Below are 24,486 nucleotides of genomic sequence, written 5' to 3'. Positions count from 1 at the left end.
CGACGCCCGAACAACCTGCACTCAACCGGCTGGATGGCCGCTTCCTCGCTGGAGACCGCGCTGCGCCCCCCTCCAGACACGCACCATTTCTTCCTGAGCTTCACGAAGAGGTAGCGAAATCGTGGAAGGCGCCTTTTTCAGCCAGAGTGCGTACTTCTGCCTCGCCAGCATTCTCCGTAGTGGACGGTGCTCGAGACAGAGGCTACCACGCTCTCCCTCCGGTCGAGGAGGCCGTAGCGACTCACCTTTGCCCACCCTCTGCTGGACGGCGGGCTAAGGGAGTCCTACCATCGAAAGCTTGCCGCACATCGTCAGCTCTGAACGGCCGCGTGTATTCCGCCGCCGGACAAGCTGCATCGGCGCTGCACACCATGGCGGTGCTCCAAATCCACCAGGCTAACCTCCTCTGCAAGCTAGACGAGGAAGGCCCGGGCGCGATCAGTGTTCCGGACTTACGTAGCGCCACAGACCTAGCTCTTCGCGCTACAAAGTCCGCCGCACACGCCATCGGCAGGATTATGGCCTCAGCTACTGTTTCCGAGAGACATTTGTGGCTGACTCTCTCTGAAATGGCGGAGTCGGAGCGCTCTGCGTTCCTCGACGCTCCCATTTCAACGACGGGCCTCTTCGGATCCTCCGTGAAGGACTTCGCGGACCGATTCGCCGAGGTACAGAAAACTTCGCAGGCCATGAGACATTTTCTGCCAAAGCGCTCCAGTTCCGTAACAGGCCGCCCTAAACAGCCGCCTGCCCGAACTCAGCAGCGCCCCGCGCCCGCCGCACCGGCCCAGCAGCAACAGGCCCGAGAGAGACCACGGTCTCGCTCCGCCGGACGCCGCCCGCCACCGCGTGGTCCTCGGCCCAAGATTTCACTCAAGCCCAAGGCCTCGGCGCCATCCTAGCCCTGCTAGGAAAAAGACGGTGTTCGGGTCCCGCTGCGGCCGGACTTCCACCAAAGATTTTCGCTTGTACAGCCCTAAGTTCCGTGTTTGTACCAGTGTATTTAGCAGCCAACAAACCGGCCGTAAAGCCCGTTTGCCTGCACACAAACGCCGTTTTCACGGCGACCCAGATAAATCTAAAAAAGAGTTTAATTTCTGGTGTTCTGGCCAAGGCCGATGGTGTAATGTGTGTAACTGCAATGCCCACCCAGTGCCCATTCATTCACACAAGCACAGCCCCGTTCAACACAGGGTTTGCACACATAAAATCGGCTCATGCCGATTGTGCTTTGCATGTAGTGAGCGTGCCCACTATCCAGTGCCCACAACCACTACACACTGCACGTTCCGCGGTTTCTGTAAAAACGAAACTAACGAACGGTCAGTCAGTACACAAACACAATGTCCCCGGTGTTATAAATGTGCCCGCCACCAAGCGCCCACGTTTATTCACAAACATATCGAGCCCTACGGGACTCGTCCCGCGCGCTCTCTCTCGACACAGAGAGCCGAGCGCGCGCGGGATGCATACTGTGTTAAACATGCCCCCCGCCTCACACGCCACGGCGTCCATGTCACAGCACACGGTTGCTCTCGTGTCGCCGCCATTTCGCGACCAGGGCCCAGATTACATTCAACCCCTAGTCACACGTGCAGATGCATGGGAAAGACTTCCCGGGGTCTCAGAATGGGTGCTAGAGACTATAAAAAGAGGCTATTCGCTACAGTTTCATCGACGCCCTCCCCGTTTCACGGAGAAAGTCGAAACAACGGTAAAAACAGAAGTAGCACATCTACTTCGAGCCGAAATAGCGAAGCTATTGAGCAAAGGGGCCATAGAGCCTTTATCTCAAGCTCAGAGCGAAGGGGGTCTGTACAGCAGATATTTTCTGGTACCGAAAAAAGACGGGGGTCTCAGACCCATTTTAGATCTCAGGCATCTGAACAAAGCGCTGACAAAGCGAAAGTTCAGAATGCTCACGACCAGAGCCATCCTCGCGCAGGTTCGCCGAGGAGACTGGTTTATGGCAATAGATCTGAAAGACGCGTATTTTCACATACAAATTGCGTCACGTCACAGGCGATTTTTGAGATTCGCCTTCGAGGGCCAGGCATATCAGTACACAGTCCGGCCATTCGGCCTGTCTCTAGCACCTCGTACATTTACAGTGTGCATGGACGCGGCGCTGGCACCCCTGAGACTCCGCGGCATTCGAATTCTGAATTATTTGGACGATTGGCTGATTCTAGCTCAATCACCTTCAGAACTCATCCGCCACAAGACCCTAATTCTCGATCACCTCGAGTGCTTGGGTCTGAGAGTCAATTGGGAGAAAAGTTCACTGTTTCCCAGTCAAAGGATCTCCTTTTTAGGACTGGAGCTGAACTCGCTGTCTATGACAGCTCGACTGTCATCACAACGCAGGCGAAATTCCCTGCGGATGGCGAAATCCTTCCGCAGCGGCCACATAGTGCCGCTCAAGAGATTTCAGAAAATGCTAGGCCTCATGGCCGCAGCATCGACAGCTCTACAGTTGGGCCTGCTGCGCATGCGCCCACTGCAGTTCTGGCTAAAAGCGCGTGTACCGCGCCGAGCATGGGTCCACGGTCGTTATCGCCTCAAGGTCAATCAGGAATGCGTTTCAGCCCTGACACCATGGAGAGCGTCAGACTGGTACCGGTCAGGTGTAAGCCTGGGGACTTCTTCGAGCCTGAAGGTGGTGTCCACGGACGCGTCCACCTCAGGCTGGGGAGCACTGCTCGAAGGCAGACCGTTTTTTGGCCAATGGGCAAAACGAGTCGAACTACCGCACATAAACTGCCTAGAAATGATGGCAGTGGACTTAGCGCTGAGGCGCTTCTGTCCTCGGATAAAAGGACACCACGTCCTAGTCCGTTCGGACAACACGTCGGTAGTAGCCTATATAAACCGCCAGGGTGGCGTGAGATCCCGAAACCTTTACAGGCTGACGGAACGCATACTGGTATGGGCCCAGCACAACCTGCGCTCGCTGAGAGCGATCCATGAGCCTGGTCGCCTGAATGTAGGACCAGACAGACTCTCACGGAACAATGTTCCGACAGGAGAATGGTCCCTACACACACAGACAGTGCGTCTGCTGTGGAAAACGTTCGGCAGAGCGGAGATAGACCTGTTTGCAAACCAGGAAAACGCTCACTGCCCGGAATTCTTTTCAAAGAGCACGAACGCGCTCGCCAGAGTCTGGCCCCGCCGTCCGCTCTATGCTTTTCCCCCTGTCTCGCTCCTGCCCCAAGTGCTCGAGCGAATCAGGAAAAGCGGATGCTCAGTGCTTCTTGTAGCACCATACTGGACGAATCAACCCTGGTTCCCAGTCTTGATGCAGCTCAAGAGTACTGCTCCGTGGCCGATCCCGGTGAGGAGGGATCTCCTCTCGCAGGCCAGGGGCTCGATTTTGCATCCTCACCCAGAGCTATGGTCCCTTCATGTGTGGGCCATAAACGGGTACCCGCTAAACTCCCAAGAGGAGTGTTAGACACGATCGAGCAGGCTAGGGCCCCGTCTACTAGACGGCTCTACGCTTCCAAATGGTCGGTGTTCTCTGACTGGTGTTCAGACCAAGGTCTATCACCTCTTCAGTGCGGTGAAACGGAGGTTCTCTCCTTCCTGCAGGAGCTGTTGGATAAGGGTAGGACCCCATCCACGCTCAAAGTCTATGTGGCAGCCATATCAGCGTTCGTCAATCCGACGCTTGGCCATGCACTGGGCAGAAACGACCTGGTGGTACGTTTCCTTAGAGGAGCCAGAAGGTTAAATCCTCCAAGGCCTCCCTCAGTCCCCGTTTGGGACCTTTCTACAGTGTTGAACGCTATGAAAGGGGCCCCTTTCGAGCCTATTCACTCAGTTGACATGAAACATCTGTCTCTCAAGACCATGTTTCTTTTGGCTCTCGCTTCAGTGAAGCGTGTGGGGGATCTGCAAGCGCTCTCAGTAAGAGCCTCTTGTATGGAGTTCGGGCCCAACGACTCTATAGTCGTGTTGAAACCGAAGCACGGGTATGTACCTAAGTCCCTCAACACACCGTTCAGGGCTCAGGTCATCTCCCTGTCGGCTCTGCCGGCCTCTGAGGACGGAAATAGCTTTCTTTGCCCGGTCAGGGCATTAAGAGCTTACGTGTCCCGCTCCGCTGTTTTTCGACAGACGGAGCAGCTCTTCGTTTCGTTCAGTGGGCGCTCTAAAGGGCGTGCTGCGACGAAACAGAGCCTATCTCGATGGGTAGTGGATGCCATTGCGCTAGCCTACGCATCTAGAGGTTTGGAATGCCCCCTGGGCATCAGAGCACATTCTACGAGAGGCATGGCCTCGTCGTGGGCTTGGTATAGCGGAATCTCTTTGCATGATATTTGTATGGCGGCAGGCTGGGCCTCCCCGTCTACATTTATAAGGTTCTATAACCTAGAGGTTCCCGCGTTGCAGGCTAAACTGCTCTCGGTCTAAGACCAGGTATAGTGTTCCTGCCCCGCACTGCGGCCCAGGTCACTAATGTTTAAGCATCACTCACCGACAATGTGTCCCATGAGCATGCTATTTACCCCCCCCCATATATATCTATTATTTACATATATATGTTATTATGCCCCTAGGGGCCCTATTATAAAGGGATGATGCTATCCTAGCCGCTCTCCCTGTATACTCTTGGTGTAGGCTCTGGCATGCCGGGGCGCGTGCGCGCGCCCTCGGGTGTCTGGGTCGGTCCAAGAGCACGCACGGCGTCTTACAGGGGTTCCCGCAGCGTCGATTCGACGCAGTAGGAGAGAACTCTACGTAAGAGAACGTACTCGGTTACTAACGTAACCTCGGTTCTCTCTAGGAGAGGGAACGAGTACTGCGTCTCATGCCGTGCATGCCCACGATGTGTCGCTTCTGTGACAAAAATCGGAGTGGAAGCAGCTATGCTTGGTATTTATAGACCTAGGCCACGCCTGTTTCGGCGGGAGATGACGCAGAAGGGCGCGAAGCGCCCTCATTGGTCAGCGTCACTGGCCTCGCATAGGCTGTGCTTTTCTGGCGGAGCAGCCAATGGGCGAGCTGTATTGCTCCGCCTAGGGTTGTATGCTACAGAAAAGCGTTTTACATATTACAAAATTAAGGATTAATTTTTGGGCTTCAATCTCGACAAAGAAATATCTTTCCCGCAGCGTCGATTCGACGCAGTAGGAGAGAACTCTACGTAAGAGAACCGAGGTTACGTAAGTAACCGAGTACGTTTTCTTATGTCTCATTCGAACTACAGAAACGCGACCCGATCTGGCAAACTTGCATAGTGTGGTTATAGCAGATATAGGAACAAAAAGCGAATCCAGAAGTGCCTTTCACCCTGTTACGACTTGATGAACCACTGATACGGATTTGGAAACATTCTTTTAAGGTAAAAAAAAATCTTTAGTGTTGCTTTAATATAATATTCTACAGCACAAAAAAGTATGTTTTATACAGTATGAATGTGTGTAGTATGAATGGAATTTGGATGTTCTATTTTTGCCATGTTGTAACTGTCATGCGACCTACAGCGTCAGTTGCGTCACTTTACTATCCCAAAAGGCCACAACTCCTCTCCCCTGGCCTCATGGGATAGTAAAGTGCCCACTGGATGTACACTTCAGAATCTCTGGGTACTTCTTGCCTAATGTTTTATGACTACTAGGAATTCGGACATACTACTCAGCTCACATACCGTTTTTCGACAACTATGTAATATGAAAGTAGGTTTGTTGGGACGCAGGTTTGGTTCACAATTGATTCCAACTGTTGAATATTAGCATGTTGCTAAGCTAATGACACAAACACAAGCATTTTACCATATTTGGTAAAAGTGATTAGTTGGAACTTTTTTAATCAATACTTTTCAGTTTATTTTTCTTTTCTTGTCTTGTCCATGAAGGACACCTGTCACCATTTACTCACCATTTACCAAAATGCTGTCACCATTTACTCAAGTCTTTCCAAAGAATGTCAAAACAACATTGAAATTGGAACAACAAAATGATCACAGAATGAAGACAGAGTTTTATTTTGGGCTGAACTACTGTATACTTTTAAAGAAGCATAATAGTGTAAAGATAGCCAGTTTAAAATTTGTCTAAAAAATGATCAAATATACCTGTGTGCTTGTGCTTATCCTAGAATATGTACAGGACGGGTAATCCATAAGTGAATCAGTTTGTTTGAATTGGTGAATCAGTTCATTCAGTTAGTTCATTAATTTGAACAGTTCATTAGTTCAAAGAGTAAATGAGTCATTTTTGTAGCAAAATATATAGTTAATTGCTGCTCTTTATCACCATGTTTGTATTTTATAAATTAGGGTGTTTCCTTTTTTACTAGTTGTATTTTGAGTAAATGTATGAGCTCAATTTTAACGTCATTCAAATTGAGATCCTAATTATTTTAGTTCCAGATAAACTCTTATTGTAACTGTAACGTTCTGATCGGGCATTGAGGATGAGATGAGGCAAGTGGATCTAAATGCAGCCGTATACTTTAATAAACAAATAAAACATAGAAACAAGCGAGGATTAATTCTAATAAAATGTAACAGTGTTAAAAACACAAGCAACGCCAAACAAAGAACAGACAAAAACTGAGGTTTAAGTGCTTCATTTTAGGCACACCTTGAGAGTCCATGAAAACTAAACTGAAACCAAAACTAAAGTGACAGTAACAATAAATGATTTCATCTTGCATGGGATCTGATCATAAAAAAAAACTGTTAAATGCCTCTTAAAAAATCATACGAAAAAAAGAAAAAAAAAGACTGACACTGTTAATGACAGCTGCCTCATAGCTTTTCTCTCCTGGCATCCTTCAAAAGAATAGTTCACCCAGAATTGTAATATTTGGGTGAACGATCCCTTTGAGTGACAGTAAACAGGGTCAGGCGGCAGATCAGAGGGCCCGTGGCCCTCGTTTTAGCAGATCTGTCCTCCTCTCTCTCCTTCAAAGTCACGGTCAATCTGCTCCATTTGGCAGGATGTCTGTTGATATTAGATTGCCGTTTGAGAGGTATCAGAAATGTAGGCATAAATAAATCATCTCTGGCTGCAGAGGCCTGGAGAGCCGCCACAGTCAACGAGTCTGCCGGGGCCATTCAGCTGCTCTTATATCACGAGAGAATTCAGAGGGCCCAACAAGTTGGACCAATTAGCCTGGCCAAGGATATGTTGTATACACTAAATGGCAGCTCCATTGAAGCAGTCCGTTTTGACTTGAGTGAATTTATTATCCATCACTGGATCTGTTTCATCATTTAAATGAGTGATACATATCAACTGGGCAGTGATTTCTGCATTATTGCAGCACTTGTCCAACCCTACAGTATCATTCATCAAGCAAGATGGCTGTCATTAATCTTCCTGACTTTATTCAAATATGCTTATATTGAATGCAAGCCAGCTTCATGCTTTTGAAATAGTGTGAACCAACAGTGTCATTTCATAACACTTCATGACATACAAAGGATCTGCAATGCAGCAAAGCAGTGTTTTAGTGTGCAGGAGGGTGTGTGTCGTCAGGATTCGTTTTTAACTGAAACAATTGTAATGCTTCAGAGATTCATAAGCCACCTAGAGAGGATAGACTAATTCTGAAAACATCAACAGGACACATTAAATCTGGAGCTTTGTTCCAAAACCTAGTGAGCTGTCTTGCTGTCTACAGCCTACACCAGCTGACAGCTTCTATCTGACATGATGGAACCGTATAAGTGACAGATTCGGGACGTTCTTCACAGCATGTGTCCCACACAAAGTATAGCACCAATCATGTGAAACACACAGGAGACTTGGTACACAACTGATTCCAATTGTCAAACGGTAGAATGTCGCTAAGCTAAAGGCACAAGAATAATCATAACAATCATAACATATGCAGCACAGAGCATGGAACTATCAACTAATAATTTCACGTTCTAAGTATAATTGCTGCTATTGTTCTTTGAAAATTGAACTAAAATTAGTTACAAAAATTTTAAATTTCATTTAATTTCATTTGTTAATTGAAATAGCACAAATTAATTCAACTGAACAAAGAGCAAGAAATCAAATAAAAGACTGCAGATAGTTTTTAAAAAAATCAATAAAATATACCGTAGATAAATCCTTATGAAATTTACACAAGTTATTCAGTCAAGATCAGTCACTACAAGGATATTTTGACATATATTTTGACCGCTCCAGGTCCGCGTGACAGCTTTCACATGACCAGTTTTTCATGCAAACTGTGCTCTGTTTGGAAGTAAACTGCCAGTGTGAAAGCCCCCTAAAAGGATTTGGTTTTAAGAGGTACGGTCTGCTATATCTGCTAAAAAGCAAGAAAAGGGTTGAGAAGGAGAGTGAGTGAGAGAAAACGTGTAGAACAAATGACAACAAGGTCAGAAGAGCTTTCTTCGGCCCCATGTGATCTCACACTTGTGTTGTCTGCAGTGAGGTGTGAGGTAAGAGAGTGCGGTGTCAAGAAAAGGTTGCGGTGGACTCAGAGGAGACATTGGGCTTTGCTGATGGCTATATGATGAAGGGCTTCTTAACTCCACTTCATCAAATCAGCAGAGTCAAATTTCGCCGCTAGACTCTAAACACATTAAATTGATCCCCACTCCACAGTCATTTCTGCTGTCAGGAGAGCTGCCGTATGGAAATAGACTACAGGAATATCATGTGCCGGAACATTAATGTCGTTAACTTAAAGCTGCAGTGTGTCATTTCTAAGCCACAAGCGACACCAAATAGAATAGGGCTTTCGCACCGGATAGTTCTAGGCACTGGTTCCCCAAGAACTAATGGCTCACATAGGAAAGTTTTCCTGTTGCATTCGCACCACCAGTAATTCCGAAGTGACGTATGTGACGCGCTTGTTGTTGGGAGTTTTATTTTGACGGCGCTGAGAATGCCAGAGCCTGAGCAAACAAGTTTACAGCTTTTTTAAAAATGGCGGGTGCTGGTGTTTCGCGTACACTAACGTCATGGATAGTTCCTATAGTGCTGGTTTAGACCCGACTATGAAGTAGGAGATAAATAAGTTCCTCCAAAAGGAGTCCCTAGAACTAAAACAGTTCCTGCGGTGCGAACATGCCAAAATCCGTGCACTTTCGCCAATAGTTCTAGGAACCATGAAAAGGTGCCTCCGGTGTGAAAGCCCCTATTGGCTCAAGAGTTTTGGAGTTGAATATGTATTTTCTGAAAAACAACAACAACACTTTAAAAAATTGTCAATAGAAGCTTGCTTCCGCCACGGAATAAAATAAATAAAATAAAAATGGTTATTTCGACATTTTATCTCACAATTCTGACTTCATAACTTGCAATTGCGTGCTTAGAAATTGCGGGTTATAATAATAAATGTTTCTTGAGCAGCAAATCAACATTGTAATGATTTCTGAAGGATCATGTGACACTGAAGACCGTACGAACAATGCTGAAAATTCAGTTTTGACATTACATTTTAAAATATATTAACATAGAAAACTATTTTAAATTGCAATAATATTTCACACTATTACTGTTTTTACAGTATTTTTGATCAAATAAATAAATGTACTGACCCCAAACTTTTGAATGGTAGTGTATGTACAAAAACACACTGAGCGTGAGTATAACTCACATTAACACAATTACATTTTACTTTTATTAAACATTTACAGAGCACTAGTACAGCTTGACTCTTGTTAGCTCCATTGTTAACATGTTATTGAGCAACAAACTAGGTCATTTCTAGATCTGGGCCAAATTAAAGAGACAGAAAGCTAAAAAAAATAAATTATTTAAGCACTGGTTTAGTTCAGCTGGCATTATAGTTCACTTCATAGACAGATCGGCGAACTAGTAATAATCCTTTGATTATAACTGGGTAATGTTACAGCCGGACAGGCTTCGATATACTGAAGAAAAAGATTTCATGCACTAGTCCAGCAGTGATTTAAACATATTGGACAGCATATGGCAGTCAATTACATAAAGTGGGGCAGCAAAGCCCTGGTTGTGCTGTATTTTGACGGTAGAGATCACAAACATTCTCAGCTTTCAGACACTAATGCTTTCCTTATGAATGTTTAGCTTTTCCTTTTCAAAAAGCCGTTAAACCGGCTTTTATCATTCCTGTGTGTTTTTCTGCAATGGGAAAATGTTAAATGTGCTGAACATGGAAGCATCATTCATTTTTAAATAAGACATCCATAAAAGTGTTCACTAATGTGAGAGCACAAGGTTACTCCAGCATGAAATATGTGCGTGACAGACAGCAAAGGTGTGTGTGTGTGTGTGTGTGTGTGTGTGTGTGTGTGTGTGTGTGTGTGTGTGTGTGTGTAGGAATGTACTCATGCTGTACATTCAGAGTTTATGTGCATGTGTGTAAAGCTTGGCTTATATTGCCATCATAATAGAAGATGAACATAAGTGATCCTACTTAGGAGGACAGGTTAGAAAAAAATGCAGATAAGCAATGAGATTTATTTAAATAATAAAGAATTCTATATAAGAATCCAAATTAAATTAGGGCTGTCAATTTAACGTTTTTGTTTTTGTTTTTAAACGTAAAAATAACGTGATAAATTGTAGTAATTATTCATCATATTCCCTGACTTGCCATTGGCGCAATTCATACAAGTACATAATAAGTGGAGACATTCACCCAGGACACATTCTTGCATTCAAAAATATGATGTACACTATCAGTCAAAAGTTTTGGAATAATTACTAATGTATATGTATATATGTATTGTGCTCAACAAGGGTGCATTTATTTTATCTAATTTTTTAAAATGTAATTTATTCCTGTGAAGCAAAGCTACATTTTCAGCATCATTACTCCAGTCTTCTGTGTCACATGATCCTTCAGAAATCTTTCTAATAAGATGATTTGATGCGAATTATGCTCAATTGTTAATAATAATATCAATGTTAATATTTTTGTGGATTTTTTTTTTACAGGATTCTTTGATGAAAAGAAAGTTGAAAAGAACAGCATTTAAAATGGCAATCTTTTGAAACATTATAAATGCCTTTGTCACTTTTGATCAATCAATTGCATCCTTGTGGAATAACAGTTTCTTTAAAATTGTAATAATATTTCACAATGTTACAGTTTTTAATGTATTTTGATCAAATAAATGCAGCCTTGGTGAGCATAAGAGACTTCTTTCAAAAACATTAAAAAAAAAATATATATATATATTATATATATTATATATATATATATATATATATATATATATATATATATATATATATATATATATATATATATATATATATATATATATATATATATATTTGACTGGTAGTGTATTAATATGATTTATTTTTAATAGACCAACAGCCCAAATAATTACATAATTGTTTTTACATTTGACACACAAAAAAAGAAAAAGAAAAGAAAAGAAAAGCAAAATGACAGCAGATTCAAAACTTAGAGCAGTTAATGTAATGCGTTTTGCGTTTAGCGTGGACAGACAGATTGCAGAAAGCCTGGTTTGGACACGGTGAAACTCTGAGGATATTGAACAGCTCTGGGCACAATCTCAGGGTTGCCATCTCATAATACTTTTTTGACAAGACCTGAATGCTGAAGTAAGTAGTTCGAGGCAAAACGCTAAACAAAGCCTTTGAGATATTGCTGGATAAAGTACATGCTTCATTGTTTATGGCAGCTATACAATTTAAACACGAATGAGGTCTTGTTATGCTACACAGATTCAGCGCAGTCATGGTGCTTTTGGGGACAATTTACAAGATCCAATTATTCAGTTGTTATGAGTGTTGAAGAAAAGGTCTTCTTTCTTCACTTTGAGTCCCTCAGTGACTGACTATAGTATAAATTACCTAAGTGATTATTTTTTATTTCATGTATAATAGGATAAGTTAATATTGCAAACTGTTTCTTTGCATTTATTTTGAGTATACTGGGCTGGGTAAGGTACTTTGTTGATGACCGTGTTTTGATGACCGATGACCATTTTTGACCCCGGGAAAAACCCTGTATAACTAACATCAAATACAATCCTACACAATAATACTCAGTCTCTAATTATGCAAATGAATAGACCTCCAAATAAACAGCATCTAATTGGTTCTTATATCTTGCCAATCAGCTAATGTTTTTTACACAGAGCATCGGTCTTACTTTGTGAATTCATTAGAAGAGCAGTTGTAGAAATGTGCCTTGAGTATTTATTCCATTTAAATGCATTAGATAACTCTTTTGTTTGGCATTTCTGTTGAAGATGCATCTTAAAGATAATGAAATCCTATTAGCATGTAAACTCATGAAATGAACAGTCGCCTATATACTGATAAAATAAATAATTACAATAATATGCCCAAGATTCCACATTACTGACGTACACACATTTAGCATGATTGTCTCTTTCTGCTGAAGTTAATGCAGACATGGAGCGGAAAGAGCAGAAATGCCGCAGGGAGCTCTCATATTTGAGCTGCAGTCAATCTAATATGACGTTTCATGTTCCACAGCTGTGCTCCTCACCTACAGATGCCGGTGTACTGTAGTCATGGAAACAGAGCCATGGTTTTATTGTGCAACTCACAAAATGCTCATACTGGCCACATGAAATCAATATAATCAGTGTCTATTTTTTCACTTGTCAAAACAGCAACATGAGGCCTGTTGGACAGACTAAACACGTTATTTTTGATTTACTGAGTACCCATGTGCTCAGCTGAACACATTGAAACAACTGAAATACTTTGGAGGCTGAAGAAAGTAATATGGCCAAAAGCATTATTCAAAGAATGACGTTCAATCACTGACACATGGCCTTGAGTGATGTAATGCTTTTATAAAAAGGCACCAATATAAAAATTATAGAAAAACATCAAGACACCACATCCAAAAAATACTCTAACAACAACATAAACCATAATAATAATAAGTAGCATTATTATTAATGCCAATAATAAATGTAACTATTTTTTGGACATGGAGTCTTACTGTCTTTTGTCATATTGATGTTGGTACCGTTCAGAATTTTACAGTATTTAATTTAGTCATAACAATTCTTTGTTGTACTTTTTTTTATTCCCAAAACATTTGTCTTCTTCCAGTGTTGAAATAGGTTTTGAGTCCCAGATGTTCAGTGTAAAGACTGTAGTTTGTCTGCCTGGTTCATTAATTCATTAGACTGCTTACAGCTGCCAAGCCATGCAGCAACTCGGCACATTAATATTGAATCCGGCTGATGTGCGGTCACAGGTGTGCGTTTACAGTAACTTTGAGCTGATATATTCAGAATTTAGAGTTGGAACTATAATAACTTTTTTTATAGCACCTTTAAAGGAGTGTCTCAAAGCGCTTCACAAGGTAAAAATACAAGGAAAATACAACATAAATCAACAATAGTACATCGGTGTATTAAAACAATAAGAAATCAACAATGTTACCGCAATTAACAGTAAGCTCTTTTTTTTATTTTTTAAGAAAGAAAATTTAATTCCAAGAGACTATGTTCCCTGAATTTCTACAGTAAGTTGGTTCCACAACCTTGGAGCAGCTATAGAAAAAGGTCTGCCACCCATGGAATATAACTGTGTTTGATGGACAGCCAACAGGCCATGCTGAGAAGAGCCAAGTGGGAATAAATAAAGACTAAAAAGTAACCGGTCCTAAAATTGAGCCCTGAGGTATGCCAGTAGAAACTGGTTCATGTTTGTAATCGTGTTTAGAATAGCCTATGCTTCAGTAAGCTGTTCAGACCAGTTGGATTCTTTATCACATATTCACATACTAAAAAGGAAGAATGGACAAACATACCAAATTATGAAACAATCCACAGGGCAAAAACTACAAGTCATTCTTTTTTCTCTGTTGTATCAGTTAGTACAGAGGTGAAGTTTTGTGTTGGGGCAGAATTGAACTGTGGACTCATTCATCTTTAATGGAAACTCTAGCACAAACAGCCCATTCTGTAGATGTCTCTCATGTTTTCCCACTGAACATCATCCCTGAACACACATTTTCTGAACTGGTTGGGGATGGGGACTGAATCATTCATGATAAAAGTGAACACGCAATGGCAGAAGGTAAAAATGTAATTAAATACTAGATGCGCTTTGAAATAACTTCTGCTGAATAAAATAACACTCCTATAATTTGATCCATGGGTACAAAATACATTGAAAAGGAGGATTATTGCTTCTAAATTCAGAATTTCAGCCTTGAATACATCACACATGATGCTATCTACATGAACTCTACAATGACACATTTAATGTTTCCAACATTTATTGGATAAATGAATCAGATCAAACATCAGACAAACACAATCATGTTTCTGCACAACAAACACACTGGGTGGGCAATCAGTGACTGTGTTTAAACTGAGAGGCTAACTTGACTTCAGGTGCAGTTTACAGGAGTGTGTTTAATATTAGTAGCCTAAAGGGATGTTTTGGGTTCAATGCAAGTTCTATCACTCGGCTTACCAAAGAAAGAAAAAAAAGCTCGTCCCACATTTCACAGTAATGCATTATGGATGATCCATAATGAATAAGGAATTCTGGAGGGTTAAACAACTGAATCTATGTGATCCTTTTAATGCTGGGACTTGTTATGTGGATACATTTGCCCTTCCATTAGAGCAATACTGTAAAAAAACAATTGTGCTTATTTTTAAAAACTGAGGGTTGAGTAAAAATGATTTTCTTTAGCAAAATATCACAGATGGAATTGACAGTACTTAACTTAAATTGAAATCGTAACAATCCTTTAAACCATAAATTCTCAACCAGGGGCCTCTGCAAACTTCCCCAACGGGTATTGTTTACATTTAGTTAAATCACAACAACTCACAGAATAGTTTTGGCAGGTTAAGCATGTATGTGATTAAAGTCGGGGCTGATGTCATTAATGACCAAATAAGCCTAACCTTGAATTGAGACTCCAACGCGGGTTGCCTTGTGCACAGCTATGGCATATGACACATGACACACAGCTCTGCCCACAAGGCTATTGCCCCTACATAACAGCTTATTTTTATCAGTTCTTTTGTCTTTGGGTCGTTATATTTCTCACAGATTTCTACTCGTTCTAAATCACATACAGATAAAGTAGCGCAGTAAAGATTAAATTTATATGAATGCATTTGTGAGAGCAATTGTGTGTGAAATGTGAATTAATTCCATCTGGCAGCGTCTCTCTACTAATAGTGAACATGTGGGTTTTAGTTATTAAGAAATATATGCTAAAGCTAATTTATTGATAAATCACAGAACCGTGTTGACAATACATTTCTGCGCGACTGAATGTTTCTGTGTGTGCACGATCTGCATGTGAATAAATACATTTATTTGTCATTTTAACTTGGAAACGGAGCGTAAAAGTGGACTTCAAAGATTTCTTATCCTGTTGCGCCCTCTATAGCATATGATCAGCGACTAGTCGATGTGAAGCTTAAAACATCAGACCATTGAAGTCGACTAGTCAGTGCAACCCCTAGTTCATGAACATTGCAATGTTAATGTTTTTGTTCTTGGCGGACTAGATTTGCTATGCATACTGTTGCTTCAGAGCAAGTATGGATTTGCTACTGCTAATAGATACTAGACATGATGATGTAAGCATGCAAGATATTCTGCTGCATGAATAGACATACATGTATCTTCTAGCAGATCTAGGCAGGTGGAGCTGGGGGAGGTGGAGGGTTTCAGAGGAACTCTGATACAGGACTAGCCTACAGCAAACACTGAACCAGACTATTTAAATTGTTGAGCAAGCAATCTCATAAGCTGTAGAATCAGCAGAGGCCAATCAGTTTGTGCCATGCGGTAATGATGTGATTGCTTGCAGATTGCATGTAAAGGACCTATCAGCCTGCGCCCTCTAGAGTTTCATGACTGAACTAGAAATCTAAAAAATTCAACAACAAAAAAACACTGAAAGATATACAATATTAAACTGGCTTATTTTTGAGTTTATTTATTTTTATTACAACAGAAGTACCAGAGGTACATAGCTTACATTTAGGAGGAACTTTGAATGACAACTTTGTGATGAGTTGAACTCTGAACAAATTCCTTTAGTTAGTTTGTTTTCCTGATGAATTTCTGAGTTAAACTTGGACTCACAATGGACATTTTGCTTTGGACTGTGTTGCACTTTTTGGAATTTGTGGCACCCTGAATTAAATGAGAATCTTCCATGGACATTTCTGAAGTTTTTCCATTTTTTGCTGCTTGTTTAGCCAACGCACTGACCATCCTACAACAAATGTCTTGGACAAAGTCGGGCCTTGGCGTCAAAAAGGTTAAGAACCACTGCTTTAAGCATACAAATAAACCAAGAAATGAAATAAAACCAGTAAGAGATTTATGACGTGATGTGACTTACTGCAGGTGGCATCAGCCTCATCTGATCCATCTGGACACTCCGGCTCTCCGTCACAACGCCAACGCCCGGGAACACACTGACCGTTCGCACACGCAAACTCTAAGGGTGCGCATGTGTTCTTCACTGCACATGGAGAAAGAAAGAAAGAGAGAGTTAAATGCTTGTACAGAATAGAATTTCAAGACAGAATTATCTCAGATTTCATCATGAATATCTTCATTTGTGTTTCGAATATGAATGAAAATCTAATGGGTTTGGAATGACATGAGAGTAAGTAAATTATGTCAAAAATTGTATTTATCCTTTTAATAAAAGTGTTGCTATACCTAATATTAATGCTAGAAAGCAAATGCACTTGCCAATTGTGCCAATTCACTTAAAAATCAAATTGTGCAATTTTTAATAAAATGGAGGGGGGAAAATGAAAGGTACAGTATGCATAGAAAACAGATTTACAGTTTTTTTTAATACTGCTGCACTCACTGATCAGCGCAGATGGAGCTGTATGCAATAGAGCATGGACAACAGTCTGGAGCCGCAGATATTATATGCAGAGACACTGCTCTCCACCTGCCGAGTTACTTACAAACTCTCCCAGACCTTCAGTGGGCGGCAATCACAATACCCAAACACAACTCCACAAGACCTGTCGACAACCCTGAAGGATCCACTGCGCTGCATCATATTCTTTCCCCACAGCTCTGTAAGGCCTCCTATTGTCCTTGGACTCTGGTAAAGGCAATGCGTGGTGTGGGCCAGTAACCAACCAACAGGGACGCGTCTAATCAAACGGAATGCACCCGCCGCCCTCCCCGAATCGTCATGCTGTGCATCTGACTCATCCGAGAATGTGTTTTCAACAGGAACATTACATCAGCAGCTCTCTCTTCTCCTTCACAACAGTAAACACCCGTTTATTGAGCAGATTGTAATCATGATAGACCCTTCGCTAAGCCCCACTTTGCTGCTGACCAATCCTACCTTAGCAACTGTTGCTGGTTGCTCTTTTTAATGCAAGTCTGAGGATCTGTGTGTTTGGACAGATTAAAATTAAGTTTGGCAGGAATTATCTAAAAAAAAAAGTTGTTTGCAAGCTGTTTTTGTCCATGCTACTATGTCATTTTATATTATTAAAAAGAAAAACATCGGAAAAAATGTATTTCAGTCCACATAAAATAATTAATTGGGATTGATTAAATTGGTACATTTTACTTAAAAATCACACTGTGCACTGAAGTCTCTATTGTAACGCTTGTCTGGAACTGTAAACAAGGAAAGCGGTGCTTAGCAAAAGGTCAGTTAGGCCAGATGAATGAGGTTTTTTTTCTATGACTACAGGCACAGCTGTTAAATTGGCTCATTTAAACTAAACTGTGAAATAACATCAGAAATGTTGAAGACCAAAAATAGAAATGTTCAGCCAAAAATTTCAGATTATTGAAGTGAAACGGAAGTGAGGTGCGAGAGTAAAGAGAAAAACGGAAAACGAAAGAGCTGGACTAAAGTTATCTAGTGTTTTTTTTATGATAACTCAGTTTTATCAGTCAACGACTAACATAGCAATTTCAGGATTAGAGAGAACTAATTAGCAAAAATGATTATGTTTATTAATAATGATTACGTTGAAAAAAAACGAAACACTGCACGTGTGCACATGCCTGCACGCAGCTGAAATTGTGATGCATTTAATTTCAGTGGGATGAAACTCTAATGGTTTGACGTTTCAAGGACAATGAGGACATCTGCATTGAGATTCAGTGATACACTTTAAAGTTGTTTACTCTCTCACTAATAACTGTTTTCACCAACTAGTGCCATCTGTTAGGGGGGCACTGCTGCTTTTTTAATTAAGACAGAATGGTACTTTCAGAGACAGAAAAATTGAGAAAAAACAGGGATAGAAAGAGATGGAAAAAGAGAGGAATGTAAAACTTCATCTGAAATCTACAGTAGTTATAAGCAACAATGTGTCGTGAATAGATGTGATTTGATAAGGGAATAATCTAATCCTAACCACTCATAAAGCTGTGATGAGTGGCAGGACATCTGAACACTAGCTTGGTTTCTACTAATCTGCGAAGCTCCACCCACAGTGAAACCTCATTGGTTTAAAATCTCCCTCCGCATAACTCTATAACATCAAATGCAGTCACTGATACACATTTTTCAAATTAGCTTCAGGTGATTTCAGCATCATAAGCAAGTTTCAGACCTTTGAGGGGAAACCATGTCCATTATGACATCTCTGTACGGGTTCCAACCATTCTGGCTATAGTGTAAGAACGAGGGAAATGTTGTTTTTATACGGACAGCTACTCTCCAAGGCATTATCCTATCTTATCTTACCCCCAAGGCAATACAAAGCCACATTCTGTGAAAGACTCACTACAGACATTGATGCTTCTTTAGCCAGCATCACCTCCAAATCCTTCCCAGACAAGGCAATCCAAGAGTGCACTGCGATGAGCTCGAGAGGACAATGTTAATTACATTTATTTTTCCTTTCAATACTGAAGTATTGATAACAATTTGAATTAATATTGGACTATTTTAACACATTAGTGTGTTTTCCCCCTATTAAAAATATGCATTAATTAGCTTAGCAACATGCTATGCCATATTTCATTTGGTGCAAACGAAAACATGCCTATCCCTTGTGGAAAATAATTGAGAATTATAAGAATATAAGAATATATCACACACCAGCCTTGTTCAAATTTAATATGACATCTACCCCAAACATCGTGATTTGCATAATTTTTTTTTGAAACAGTCCAATTTTGGCTAGGATGCTGCCTAAGAAGGCATCTAAATACTGCATATAGGTACTAGATAGAAAGGCAGCTTGGTAGGTTTTGGATCAGATCAGATATGTAATAGTACTGCACATCATAACCCAATAACAAGATAGTTTGTATGGTGATCCAGTCCTTTGAGTTTCACCTCCAGATAAGAAATAGAGTTCAGCTCGAGCGGCTCAATCTGGACGCTGTAATCACCCGAGGCCTGCCCAGTATAAACCAGATATGCTTCTCCTTTCTGTCAGAACAGGGCAGACAAGCGTACTTCTATCCATCTCTACATCTTGTTTTGGTCCTGCAGTCTTCCATCACTGTGTTCTAGTGTGATTTAAAAGTCAAAGGTGGACCAACACAAGCAAAAAATATGCCTCAGTGACAAAAGTCTATCTAACCTGCTTTAAACTTGAGCTGTTTCAAGCACAAAATAAATTTGGAGTAATACCTGAAAACAGGATTGAGACATAATGGGAATATAAATATTTTACTCCCACGCAAAGTAAGGACATACACATGCACACAAACTTACACCCACAAAACACTATTTAACAGTTTTGTTAAGAAATAGTTGATTTCTGAGACTCCCATTCAAGCAAATGGAAGATTAGCATTTCATTGGTAAATATCATCCTTGAAATTAAATAGTGTGCATTTGGGAAATGAAATCACATCAGGCAGGATTTGCAGCCGTGTGTCTGGGCGTCAGTGAGAAGTGGGGTGAGAGGAGCTCCTGCAGTTCAGAAATCCCGCATCTCTTCTGATGCTAAAATCCGGAAAATCAAAAGGACTCTCTGAGAATCCAAGTGCATCAGACAGTAGATGCCCATTTTATGGCAAACCACAGATACTGGTTCAGAGTAGAGCTGGTAACAATAAAAAAAAATATATATAAAAAAAGAGTAGGCTAGAGCTGTTAAGTTATTTTCAATTCTTTTGATGACATACAGACTGGTAAGAAAGTATGTTTTGTCTATCTTGCAAATCTATAGCCTGGGAAAACCCTGACAAACTTCCGGCAAATTTGAGATTTGCTCTGCAAGTCAGTCTGGTCAAAAGCCCATTCAACGCCATTTCCAATTTGTCCCAAAATTTTCCGGGCTTTACACGATGACGATCGCTCTGGGCCGGGTTTCCCGATAACGATGTATTTTAGCTCTTAAGAGCGCTCTCTACGTGCAAGGTTACGAACGCTCGCGGCAATTCCACGCGCGTTTCCCAAAAATGCACTTAACATGAACGCGCGAGAACGCGTTTTACGTGCTACTTAAGAGTCGCTGTCCATTTGCGAAGTGCTGAAATATAACCTTATATGGATTCATATTCTGAACATTTAACCTAATAATCGTCATCTGTTGTGGATTAGCAATCAAGACAAGTCTATATAAAGCACCTACAGGCGGAGGCACTGACAAAATGGCTGGGAAAAATAAAAAATAAAAATATAAACAGATACCTTTCAAAAAGATTACATTAAAGAGTGCCCTTACTTAAACAGGGAGGAAGATGAAGAGGTGGAGGAGGTGGAAGAGGAGGACGACGACTAAGATGGCATGGGACCACATGATGGCCAACCAAGAAATCGCCAATACATGGCTGGTTTTCGTGCACGTCATTGACAGATTTTTTTTAATTCATCCCATTTTGCCCAGTCGTTGAAGCATATTTTCCACATTACTTCTTTTATATATATTTTTGTTAATTCATTTAATTTAGGTGTGTATTTCTATCTTTTTCTTCCCTTTTTAATTATTTCATTTATAAATTCATGTAAACAAAAAACGAGCAAAATAAAGTGTACAATAAAGTACACTCAAAACATTATATTCACGTTGCAGTGTGTTAAATCTAGATAAAAGTGTAATCTGCCGGTTTTCCTGCAGGTGTCCTCATAAATCTGTCTTCTTACGATGCACTTGGGGATGTACGATTACTCCAGAGCACTCGAAGTTCTACGAAGATTTTCAAGTTCTACTTAAGCTACGATGCTTTTGGGAAACAGACCATAATATTAAGACCAGTCGTACGATCGTTTTTACGATCAATTTAGGCTTACGATGCTTTTGGGAAACGCAGCCCTGATTAGTTCTATCCAATTGCGTCTAGAGGCATTTGAGCGACGTCTGCTGGTGACGCCCCTTTGGAAATGGACTGTGAATTAACCTTCCCCAGACCCACTCTTAGTTACAGCTGAGGGTCTGGTGTCAACCAGGCTAGCTAATCTACCGACAATTCCGACGATTAATTGAGTAATCCACATTGTGCTGTTTGGAAAGCAATCTGTGACAAAAAGTGTTTTGATAATTAATCGAGTATCTGTTTGTTGCACATCTTGGTAAGTGAGTAATCTGAGCAACAACATTCTTGATTAATCGAGTACATTTTTGTTGTACATCCTGGTAATCGAGTTTTTGGTGGATTATGGTGGATAAAATTGAGTAATCTGCATTATACAGATTGGAAAGGGAGTAATCTGACAGCTGTTATTGATTAATTTAATTTAGTAACCTGCAGTAATCGCGTAATAACAACTTTCTTTGATCATTAAAAGACTAACCTTTGTTGTGCATCTTGCTAGTCTAGTAATCTGCCAATTATTTTCCATTAGCAGGATCAAGCAAGCCTTCAGAGTAGAAGAATGTGGGGACAAACAATAGATCCAAGTACTAATAGGTTTCTTTTTAACCACAATTTGTGTTCTATGGGTTTTTTTTTTCTCATAGAACATAATTATTCGTTTTTAACATCATTAGCAACATGCAAATGTGTTTTTTTATCAATGAACCTTAGTGTAAACAATCTGATTATTTTGATGATTAATCAAGTAACAGTTAGCAACCAACAATTGTGCACATCAATTGAGTAACATTGTGGTGTACTGCAGATTTAAGCATGTTATTTATTTACTTTTTACCTACAGTATTCTTGCTCAGACCCTTGTCTATGGATTGTCCCTCTATATTACCAATTAATTGAGGATAATATAAATTGTAATACAAGATTTTTTAAATCAAGTACTCGTTTAATTGAGTAATAGAGTCTTAAATGAGAGGAAATGCTCAAAACACACAAACATTTTCTTTTTGTCCAATGTTTATCTCAACTTTCTATCATACCTAAACATATTTGTCATCAATGCAAACAGGGCATCTTAAAGTTTTAGCATTAGATAATTGCTGTTAAAAAGGGTCATTCTAAAACCTTTATGAATGTCAATCAGGACAAGTAGGAATTAAGAAAAAACAGTCCTAAAGCTTCCTTTAACTGATCTGAGGCTTCATTTAACTTTTCTACAACTTTCTCTCTCTCTCTCTTTTTTTCATTTCCTCTCCCTTCCATATAATACTAGAGGATTTCAACAGGAGTCTGATCCAGAATTAGGGCTTAGGGACAAATTGAAATACCTGGAGCTTTGAACACCCGCGCAGAGAACAGCCTGTCCCCAATCATGTTTATGTGTGTAATCCTCAAATAAATGTCTCTATCAAGCGATTGGACATGCTTCACATATCAGAATATAAACCCATGACATGCCTTCACATCTAATCCAGACTCACTCTTATTTTTATCCTCGTATCAACAAAGGAAAATCAATATTTGGCAGAATTAAAAATGATAGGTCATTATCACAGATGCTGATACAATTTTTATTTTACTTTATTTACTACTGTGTATTTGAGTGTAGAGCCACTAGTAAGATATATCTTCTATTATAGCACTATAAGGATTTGATAATGAGTGTACTTTAATACTCCCAGTGGTAGTTTTCTGCTGCTGTCTAATGGTCTCTCAAGGGAGGTTATAAAAAAATACAAATTTTATGTTGAGCCTCACAAAGATGTCTATACTGTCATCCAACCATTTATTCTACTGATGTTTAAAAATGTGTTAGTTTTTTTTAAAGTTTATTGGACTAGGAATGTGTAAAACTACACAATTTCACAATCAACTAGTCAGTGGGTTCTCTAAATGGCCAGTCAAATAGTTGGTGTAGAGAAAGTCTGGTATAATTAGGCTTTTTTAAGTCTTCAGGCACTTTTTTCGGTTGCATGGGCGCTAGTGCAGTAGTAGGTCGAAGGAAGTGCTGTAACTGGACTGGCACAGGTCCAACTTCATTACACTTCACTGAACAATCAATTTCCTTCCTCAGTATTACTGAACTTAAAACTTTATCTGGACAATGGCTACATCTAGTCATTAAATTGATTTATTACTGGCTGTAACTATGTAGTGACATCAGTGGAAAATAAAATAACTATGAGAAGTAATCAAGTCAAATAGCAAAACTGGTCACCAACTCATTTTTAGGAATTATGAATTGTTTTGGCCCTAAAGATTGACTTGATGGTATCAATTAATTTAAATTTACATAATTTATTAATTACATTTGTCGGTAAGTGCTGCAGAGAAGACACTAACAGAAAATTATGAGATCAATGAATGACACCAACTCTAATCAGTTCGATTTCTGTGGATGGAGAGTCATACATAGACTACAACAGTGGTCTCCAATGCAGTGCCCACGGGCACCTGGTGATCGGATGGAGCGTGTGAGTCAACCAGAGCGCATTCTATTAATAAACTCAATGTTAAACCTTATTTCATAATACTTGCTTGACAATAAAAAAAACATTTAAAGTCCCCCTGTAGACAATAATTGTATCCCTTAAAACTAATCTTTGATCACCGAAATTACATATTTAAACGGTTAATACCTTAAAATAGCTTGAATGTAACTCTACACCCTTGCCTCATTTAGTATACGCAGTTCTATTAATATGCAAATTAGCCCCGCCTCCACTCACTCACACCAGCTCAGTTAGCACCTAAGAGTCAGTCTTATAAACTTCTTTATAAATAGCTCCTACTCTTAAACAAGTCTTACTTTTTACTAAGAATTTGTTCTATTATTAAGATGATTTTTGAGAAGTTTTAAACATACGGCCCCTGACTCACTTCATAGGTTGGTTTGGTTCTTGGCTTATAACTCTTTAACGAAGACTCTTTTCAAATCTCTAATAAATATGTATGGGAAAAATCCTTGTGGAACTAAGGAACCAATCAGACGAATCAATATCAACAATGAAATTAAAAAATAATGTAATGCTTGCTAGAAATCATTCACAATATTTTCAATATTTCAATAATAAAGAGATTTCATTATTATTCCTTGGAAATATGACATGAAACCAAATATATTAGCAGCCTGAAGCATAAGGTAAAGAAACAGCAGTAGCTGTCTTCGGGTAGCTCTCACTCACAATAAGGTTGGAGACCTCCAGCCTACACGTTTTTGATCAAACACATAATAGTGCTACCTCAGAATAAAGAGTCTGTGTGTGTGGATGTGCAGTGTGTACACATTTGATTAGTAAAG

General features: G+C 40.4%; 1 protein-coding gene across 3 annotated transcripts in view; it reads right to left on the bottom strand.

Annotated features, from left to right (window-relative positions):
- LOC306998290 (low-density lipoprotein receptor-related protein 8-like) overlaps nucleotides 1-24,486 on the bottom strand; it is a 96,394-nt gene that overhangs the window by 55,543 nt on the left and 16,365 nt on the right. For 2 of the 3 annotated variants that reach the window (XM_079612247.1, XM_079612248.1), the window contains exon 3: nucleotides 16,315-16,437. In XM_079612247.1, coding sequence (XP_079468373.1) covers nucleotides 16,315-16,437 — 123 coding nt within the window. Of the gene's footprint in view, nucleotides 1-16,314; nucleotides 16,438-16,797; nucleotides 17,090-24,486 lie in introns of those variants that run through there. The other variant, XM_079612249.1, reaches the window with a different exon arrangement.

The sequence above is a fragment of the Phoxinus phoxinus genome, assembly GCF_949152265.1.
Source record: "Phoxinus phoxinus genome assembly, chromosome: 5".
NCBI classification, from domain to species: Eukaryota; Metazoa; Chordata; class Actinopteri; order Cypriniformes; family Leuciscidae; genus Phoxinus; species Phoxinus phoxinus.
The sequence above is the reverse complement of the archived record's forward strand: the minus strand, read 5'-3'. Positions and strand labels throughout refer to the sequence as shown.